The 9,423-nt window shown below is 42.1% G+C and overlaps 1 protein-coding gene across 3 annotated transcripts in view; it reads left to right on the forward strand.

Moving 5' to 3' along the window:
• The window catches only part of Znf583 (zinc finger protein 583), a 19,066-nt gene extending 10,030 nt beyond the window's left edge, over positions 1 to 9,036 (forward strand). For 2 of the 3 annotated variants that reach the window (XM_050127477.1, XM_050127479.1), the window contains 3 exons: positions 1,688 to 1,814; positions 3,002 to 3,100; positions 6,967 to 9,036. In XM_050127477.1, coding sequence (XP_049983434.1) covers positions 1,688 to 1,814; positions 3,002 to 3,100; positions 6,967 to 8,441 — 1,701 coding nt within the window. In that variant the 3' untranslated portion in view covers positions 8,442 to 9,036. The remainder of the gene's footprint in view (positions 1 to 1,687; positions 1,815 to 3,001; positions 3,101 to 6,966) is intronic. The other variant, XM_050127478.1, reaches the window with a different exon arrangement.
• The last annotated feature ends 387 nt before the right edge of the window (positions 9,037 to 9,423 follow it).

The following is a 9,423-nucleotide window of genomic DNA, read 5'->3' on the forward strand; positions in this document are numbered from 1 at the left end:
TGTGTGTGTGTGTGTGTGTGTGTGTGTGAGAGAGAGAGAGAGAGAGAGAGAGAGAGAGAGAGAGAGAGGAGAGAGAGTTTGGTTCCCAGCACCCACAGTCACCTGTAATGCCAATCTCAGGGGATCTGGTGCCCTTTTCTGGTCTCCATGGACTTCAGGCACACACACAGTAAACAGACACACATATAGGCAAAACACTCATGCACACAAATAAAACAGATAAATAGGATCTCAAAAAATAATTATTGTCAATAAAGATTACATTTTAAAGTATTCTTGTTATAAAGAGAATATGAAAATAATGTACTTTTTATTAGTACATTTCCCTCAGTGTTGTTCCTTACAGGCGATTGTGTAAGCCTAGCATTCTCCTTGTTTTTCTTTTATTTCATCTGTTCTTTGTTCACAACTTTATTTCTTCTTCTGCCTTATTTGATGCATCTAATTATACATCATTTTTATAAATTCTTAACTTTCTAAGGTAATACACATCCACTACTTTTTACATAACACTCTTTTTTCCTGCCCCGTGTATCCCATTTTCTCCAAATGGAGAAGTTCTTTGGTATTTAGTATGAGTCAGCTGTGTGCTGTACACTGTATTGATTTTGGTGTTACTCCAACAAGAGCTTCTCAGAAGTTACGCACTTCCCATAAGAGAACACCGAGACCAAGCATGGCAAGTTTTTAGACGTGCAGTTTTTAGAATGCAGTTTTTAGACGTGCAGTTTTTAGAATGTAAGACGGGGGCTCTGTTACAGCTCTGAAGGGAAAGGTACCCCAGCAGTTGGGAGCCAAGGAAGACCACAAAGTCACACCACACAGCAAACCTCACACAAGAGATCTACTGGGAAAGACAGAAGAGGGTGGCCACCTCTGATCAGGAGAGAAGCAGCAACTGAACAGGAGGCAGGCTTCATGAAGGGTTTCTTAGGGGCAGAGCTTTATAGGGTGGCCTGTGATTGTTGGCATTTTGTGGCTTGATCTCGGGGCAAGCTCAGGGATTGATGGGAGTATTTAACCTGATCTTGGACTTTTTTTTCCCACGGGGCAGAGCGTGGCCACCTGCATCTCCAGGGGCTGGAAACTGAGGATGTAACACTTAGAGTAGTCTGGGGGTGGGAACCGGCTACTTGTGCCTGAAAAGTTTACTGTGGCCATACCTGTAGATCTAGCACTTGGGGGACTAAGGCAAAGGGACCAAAAGTTCAAGGCCAGCTTGTGTTGTGTAGTTGTACCCTGTCTATGAGAGGGAGGGAGGGAGGGAGGGAGGGAGGGAGGGAGGGAGGGAGAGAGAGAGAGAAAGAGAAAGAGAAAGAGAAAGAGAAAGAGAAAGAGAAAGAGAGAGAAGAGGGGAATCTTAGCACTTGGGAAGCTGAGACAGAGGGTTGTGAATTTGAGACAGCCTGAGCCACATAAAACCCAAAGCATAGACGGTTTAGCTAGTGCTAGCTCTTTTCTGTGCTGCTGTATTGTTTTGCTGTTTGTTGGTTGGTTGGTTTGAGATGGGGTCTCACAATATAGCTTTGAACTCACTGTGCAGCCCAGGCTGCCCTGGAACTCAGAACGCCCAACATTTGCCTCCTGAATGCTGGGATTGCGGGAATGTGCTGCCATGTTCCAGCTTTAACTGTCTAATCGAAGCCCATGTAAGGATTTGAACCAGAACATGTTTATATCATTTCAGGATTTGGTGACGTTTGGAGATGTAGCTGTAAATTTCACTCAAGAGGAATGGGAATGGCTGAATGATGCTCAGAGAGACTTGTACAGGAAGGTGATGTTGGAGAACTATAGGAGCCTAGTGTCGCTGGGTAAGGACATCTCTGGAGAATTCCAACTCTACACATGGGCTGTGCTCTGTGAAATGTCTCTGGGATACCCTGAGTTGCTTTACTAAATTTCTCCTTTTTATTAAAAAAAATTAAAATTACCCTCTCTCTCTCCCTCTCTCTCTCTCTCTCTCTCTCTCTCTCTGTGTGTGTGTGTGTGTGTGTGTGTGCGCGCGCGCGCATATGTATGTTGGGGAGTTGTGTGCACATGCCACAGTGTGTGTTTGGAGGTCAGAGGACAACTCTGTGACGTCAGTTCTCTCCCTTCCCCTTTTCAGGGTTCCATGGATGGAACTCAGGATATCAAGCTTACACAGCAAATTCTTTTCCCACTGAGCCATTTTATTGGTACAGTTTCTCTTTCTTAAGCCCATGGAGTGGCATATACCTCCAGTTCCAGAGGACTGGTGTATTAGTCAGGGTTCTCTAGAGGAACAGAACTGATAGGATGAATAGATATGTGTGTGTATATACACATATAGTATATCTACTATGTTTATATATATAAATATATATATATATGCATGTGCACACACACATATGTCTTACAGGCTGTGGTACAGCTAGTCCAACAATGGCCATCTACTAACAGAAGGTCCAAGAATCCTGTAGTTGTTCTGTCCACAAGGCTGGATGTCTCCGCTGGTCTTCAGTATACACCAGAATCCCACAGTAGGCTCTAATGTCAGTGAAACAATGGATGTTACTAGCAAGTTCTAGAACAAGCAGGCAAAGAGAGCAAGTTTCCTTCCATGTCCTTATGTAGGCTGTCAGCAGAATGTGTGGCCCAGGTTAAAGGCGGGCCTTCCCACCTCAGATGCTCTAATTAAGAAAAAAAAAATCTCTCAGGTGTACCCAGCCCCTAGAGTTTAGGTAATTCCAGATGTAGTCAGGTTGACAACCAAGAAGAGCCACTTGCTGGGGAAGGAGGACTGCCTGGGGAAACAGCCTGGGCGAGCTAGCAAACCCACTCCAAAAGTTCAAAGAGAGTTGTGTTTTATAAGTTACATTTTACAGAATTGGCAGCTCTTTTAGACTGTCCCTTTGTGTCGCTCATTCTAAAGAATATTTCCCGTCTCCCTTAGCTCCCACCTGTAACATCACCCCTTCCTGATGAGGAGGGGACTTGAACTCTGAGAGTGACTAATTCCTCTTCTGTTTCTTGGAAGCAGGAATTCCTGTTTACAAGCCAGCTGTGATCTCATTACTGGAACAAGGAAAGGACCCCTGCATAGTGCAGAAGGAAGGAGCGAGAGATGCCTGCCCTGGTGAGTGGAAGCCCCTTGCTGGTCAGCCTCAGATGTTGGCGAAGGCCCAGCTCACTGTTGGCGCTTCTGGAGTAGGTTTCTTTAAAGCATGTGGTCCTTGCAGAGGACGGTCTATCATGCCGAGCTGGTTTAGAGTGCGTGAGTTTATTAGGTACACAGCCTGCAGCAGTAGAAGAATAAACAGCAAGTTGCAGAGAGACGTTGGAGCATCGGGTCAGATGCTCACACCGATAGGGGAAGCCCAGGAACCAGGAGCTTTTGATGGATACAGGGCTCCAGGCAGATGGCCTCTCCGAGTGAGACTTCCTGTTAGCCATTCCCACCACAAGTGATTTTTTGTAACGTAGGTAGGGAGGACAGTAGCTGCTTTGGAAAGGTACCTGGGAATGTTTACTTCCTAGCTGTGGTCAAGGACACTGGTTTTTGTGTTTGTTTGTTTGTTTGTTTGTTTGTTTTAATCTAACACAGTGTTTCTCAACCTGTGTGTCACTACCCATTTGGGGGAGTTAACAACCCTTTCACCGGGGTCGCCTAAAACCATCAGAAAACACAGATATTTACATTATGATTCATAACAATAGCAGAATCACAGCTATGAAGTAGCAATGAAAATAGTGTTATGATTGTGGTTCACCACGTGAGGAACTGTATTAAAGGGTTGCAGTATTGACAGTTTTCTCAACATCCTCTGTAGTTAAACGTCTCTGTAGTTTCATTACGTGTTGTGTGTTTCCCTAGTAGTTATCCTTCTCATTTACATTATCAGTTGTGTTTCCCTGAACCCGAGCAAAGCAATCTCATAACTCATTCTTTTATATCTATAATAGTTTGCTATTTTAAGTAATGTATTAGGTTGCTATTCATAAATCAGTTGTATTTTTCAAGCTCCAGTGTGTGCATTTATTTTGTATTACTATTCTCTTTTTCTTCCTTTTTTTAATATTTATTTTATTTTAAGTGTATTGGCATCACAGCCCCTGGAACTGAAGTGGGTGCTAGCATGTGGGTGCTAGGAATTGAACCTGGGTCCTCTGGAAGAGCAGCCAGTGTTCTTAACTGCCAAGCCAGCTCTCCAGCTCCCACGTTGGGCGCCAAATGTGGCGGTTGGATTAATGAGGACCAATGATAATAGGTATTTGAACAAGTTTAATGACAAAACCAGACTCACGAAACCAAGGTTCCAGCGGAGTACCCGGAGCAGGCAGGAAGGGGCGCGCAGTGTCTGCGCGCCCAATTTATCAGTAAACATACGCCCGAGGGCAGCCCGCCCCCAAGGGGAGGGCTTATCCCTACAGCCCCCTACTATTCTTTTTCAATTCTTGGTTTTGGCTTTTTCTTTCCTCCTGATTTTCCCATTTATTGTATTCGCCATAATGCTGCTAGGGTAGCTTAGCCTGCCGCTCTCAGTCTCTCTTATTGGTGATAAATTGTCAAGGGCTCTGAGATTTCCTCTGGGTATCTTCAGCTGTCTCCTGTAGATTCTGATAGTTCATGATTTTTGTTACTATTCTCTCCTATAGTTTTAAACTTCCCTTTCATTTGAGTTGTTTGAAGGATAATTTCCTTGTTCTGTTACTGTTGAGGGAAGGCAGCTTGTTCATCCCGGCTGCCCAAAACCAAAATAATCATAAGGAAACTGTATTAATTTAATCACTGCTTGGCCCATTAGCTCTAACTTCTTATTGGCCAACTCATATCTTAGTTTAACCCATCTCCGTTAATCTGTATATCACCATGAGGTCATGGCCTACCAGCAAAGTTCCATGGCCTCTCTCTAACTACTCCTCCTTTTTCCCAGCATTCAGTTTAGTTTTCCCCATCTACCTCTGTTTCCCTATAGCTTGCTCTAGGCCCAAAGCAGTTCCTTTATTAACCAATGATATTCACAACATACAGAGGGGAATCCCACTTCAATTACATTTTGTTCAGATTGTTTTATTGTATTTGATCATATAGTGGTTGTATTATATTTTGTGAAGTGGAGTATTTTGAGACAGGATTTCGCTTTACAGACAAAGCTGGACTTGAACTCACAGAGATCTGCCTGCCTCTGCCTCCTGAATGCTGGGATTAAAGGTGTGCGCTGCCACTGCCCAGCTCACGTAGTGTTGATCTTAGGATATATTTATAGATGGTAAACTGCATCCATATAAATCAAACAATTTGAGTTTTGACACAGGTTCCTTTACACTAAGCTTTGACACCATGTAGTACCTTTTATAAAATTGACTTTTACTATTTCAGAACTTTTACAGTTCATATCAATTTTAGAATGAAACTGAGAATTTCTACTCAAGGAGCTTTGTTTGGGATTATGTTTACATATCAATTGAGAGAGATCAGATAGATCCCTTTCTTGCTAAAAATTTTATAATTAAAAATACTCATTCTGCAAATGTTGAGATAATATATTACCATTAACATAGTGAACAGCACTGATGATTATTCAATATTCAACTAACTTTGCATTCCTTGGATTTATTTTAGGTCAAAATTATGCTTCCCATATTTTATTAGTTTGATTTGCTATGGTTTTGGTCAGCATTTTGCATTTGTGTTTAGACACTCCACTGGCCTGCGGGATTGCCTGTAATTTATCTGGCTTCATTATCAAGATAATAATGGACTTATGAAAACAGGAGTCTTTTGTCAACTTCTGCTTTCCGGAAAGATTTCCCAGAATGGTATTCTTTTCCCCTTAAACATGTGTAGGGAACAGAGGCAATGAATATAGGAGGATTTGGGTGATTTAATTCTTTGCTTCATCTTTGGTAAGGCGTTATCTTTCAAGAGATCATGCATTTCAAATGAGCTGTACAGTTGATTAACTTAATTTACTTTATAAAACTATCTTTTTAGTTCTGTAGAACATGATGATTAACTCCTTTTAGATCTGATGTTGACAATTTTTCTCTTATTTTTCTAAATTTTTAAAAATATTTTATTTGCTTTGTGTGTGTACGTGTGTGCATGTGTATGGAGGCCAAAGAACCAAGTTCAGGAGTCAGTTCTCTCCTCCTTTAGTGTGGGTTCTGACGTCAGTTTAGGTCATCGGGCATTCAGGAGTCAGTTCTCTCCTCCTTTAGTGTGGGGTCTGACGTCAGCTTTAGGTCATCGGGTGGAATGGCAGATGCCTTTATGCCCTGAGCCGACTAGCGCTCTTGTCTTACTAGCGCTCTTGTTTTTCTTTCTTTCTTTTTTTTTTTTTTCAGACAGGGTTTCTTTGTCTTTTTTTTTCCCCCGAGACAATGTTTCTCTGATCAGTGTGTAGCCCTGGCTGTCCTGGAACTTTCACTGTAGACCAGGCTGGCCTTGAACTCACAAAGATCTGTCTGCCCCTGCCTCCCAAGTGCTGGGATTAAATGACTAAATGTAGTTTTTTTAAAAAGAGGTAATCTTATCTGGGACTAATAAGGAGAAGCCAAATTAAAGCCTTACTAAGTTAATAAAAGTAAGCAGCAGTTTGACAAGAAATGATGTTTTCATGATGATATTGTGGCTTCAGCAATCGACTGAAAATTGATATTTGGTTAGAACGTATTACAAAGAAAATTGTTTTCAGAAGCACCTTTCCTAGAAGGTAAAAATTCACCATAGAGTAGCTCTAGCTGTCCTGAAACTCACTATGTAGACCAGACTGGCCTCGAACTCACAGAGAACCAACTTCCTACCTCATTCTCCCAAGTACTGAAATTAATGGTGTGTTCCACTGTACCCAGCCTAATCACCTTTCTTAATTTAGTTTTTAAGATGCATTAAGAGATGTTAAATTCTTTAATTTTTTTTTAGTATTTTACTTTCTCTGAGCACTTTCTTTTCTTATAATGAATGGATTTTAAAACATCTGTTTTCTTGGTTTCCTTTAGATTGGGATTATAATTTCAAAGGCATTGAATTTTCATCAAAGCAAGATATTTATGAAGAATCAGCCAAAGTCCTACCAAAGGAAAGAAGCCATCATAGATATAGCCTTGACTGTCCCAATTGGAAAGAAGACCATGGAAGTGTACACTGGCTTAAGAATGGGTTGGGAGGTCGGAAGGTACATTCTGATCAATTGCTCATCGTTCATAAAGAAGTCCCTGAAGAGCAAAGTAATGGGTGTAATCCATCTTGGCAAATATCCCATCAGGATGCAATACTAGATATACCACAAAGTTTCTCTACCAAAGAAAAAACACATCAGTGTGAGCCACAAAAGAGAAGCTACCGAAAAAAGTCTGTTGAGGTGAAACCTAAGAAGGCGCATGTAGAAAGGAAAGTTCTTAAGTGTAACGACTGTGAGAAAGTCTTTCACCAGAGCTCATCCCTTACTCTCCACCAGAGAATTCATACTGGAGAGAAGCCCTATGCATGCGCTGAGTGTGGGAAGGCCTTCAGCCAAAACGCAAACCTAGCTCAGCATAAGAGAATCCATACTGGGGAGAAGCCTTTTGAGTGTAAAGAATGTAGGAAGGCCTTCAGCCAGAATGCACATCTGGCTCAGCATCAAAGAGTTCATACCGGAGAGAAACCTTACCAGTGTAAAGAATGTAAAAAAGCCTTCAGCCAGATTGCACACTTGACTCAGCATCAGAGAATTCATACTGGAGAGAGACCTTTTGAATGTATTGACTGTGGGAAAGCCTTTAGTAATGCTTCGTTTCTTGCACAGCATCAGCGAATTCATACAGGAGAGAAACCGTATGTGTGTAATGTGTGTGGGAAAGCTTTTAGTCACCGTGGATACCTAATTGTACATCAAAGAGTTCATACTGGAGAGAGGCCCTATGAATGTAAAGAATGCAGGAAGTCCTTCAGCCAGTACGCACACCTTTCTCAGCATCGGAGAGTCCATACTGGAGAGAAACCTTACGAATGTAAAGTCTGCAGGAAAGCTTTCAGCCAGATTGCTTACCTTGATCAGCACCAGAGGGTTCACACTGGAGAGAAGCCCTATGAGTGTGCCGAATGCAGAAAGGCCTTCAGCAACAGTTCCTCACTCACTCAGCACCAGAGAAGTCACACTGGAGAGAAACCCTACACGTGTAAGGAATGTCGGAAAACGTTTAGCCAAAATGCCGGCCTTGCTCAGCATCAGAGAATCCATACTGGAGAGAAACCGTATGAATGTAATATTTGTGGGAAAGCCTTCAGTTATAGTGGCTCCCTCACTCTCCATCAGAGAATTCATACCGGAGAGAAGCCGTACGAATGTAAAGATTGCAGGAAATCCTTCAGGCAACGTGCACACCTTGCTCATCATGAGAAGGTCCATATTATGGAGTCGTTCCTGCCCTTTTCCTCTCCATCACCCTCTACATCCAATCAGTTGCCAATAGCTATAGATTTGATCTCATAATATGATCCAAATCTGACCCATTTAGAACCCTTGCTATTTCGTCCTCCTTGTCGTCTACTTGTTAGTCTGATTTGTGTGGGGTACTGAAATAGCCTTCCAGTGTACTCACCCATGCCTCTGTCAGTCTTCACACTTCATCCAAACTTTAGAAGAACACATTTTGGTCTTATTATTTATCCTTCATTAGTTAAGGTTACTTACTTACTGACATCTAAAAGTTCATAGGGGAAAAGCACACAGTCCTTAAAGTAACCTAACAGACCACCTTGTCCCCAGCACCCTGTTTCAAACTACCTTCTAAACCCTTCATGCCAGTGTTCCCCCTCCCTTGAACATCCAGAATTAAAATAGATCTAGGCTCTAATCCTTGCTCTTCCATTTCCCATCCCTAATTTTAGAGCATTTTGTCTTTTGTAACCTTCAGTCTTATTTCTATATGGGACTAATAATGGTTCTACCTCAAAAGTTATTGGGAAAAGTAAATAATGCATGTAAATTTCTTAGCAGAGTGCCTAGCATAAAATAATATTAATCTAAAATAAAAATACGATGATGCACAAAGAAGAGTTGATCATTTTAATCATGAAGAAGCAAAAACACAGACCTGCATGCTATAACGTTGGTTTTATTAGAAATACTGAAGTTGGAGACTGAGGCTGCAGCTCGGCTTGTAAAGTGCTTTCTTAGCAGGCACAGGCCTGGTCCACTCCCAGTGCCACAGAAGACGGGCATAAAAGTTCAAGGACATTCTGAGCTACATAGCAAGTTCAAGTCCAGCCTGGGCTTCATGAAACCCTATCTCAGGTGGCAAGGGCAAAGACCAAGTACATGGACACTGAAACTGTGACTGTGAGCAAATAAGAACTAATCTGTTTGTGTCCCATTTATTCCTCTGTAAGTGGAGTGATGGTGTTCAGCCTACTGGAGGTGACAGCGAGGAGTGAGAGCAGTGGTGTGTGCGAAGTTGCTGAGCTGATGGCTG

Source organism: Alexandromys fortis, unplaced genomic scaffold, assembly GCF_014885135.2.
Source record: "Alexandromys fortis isolate MF-2015 unplaced genomic scaffold, M_Fortis_MF-2015_v1.1 scaffold_267, whole genome shotgun sequence".
Classification (NCBI taxonomy): domain Eukaryota; kingdom Metazoa; phylum Chordata; class Mammalia; order Rodentia; family Cricetidae; genus Alexandromys; species Alexandromys fortis.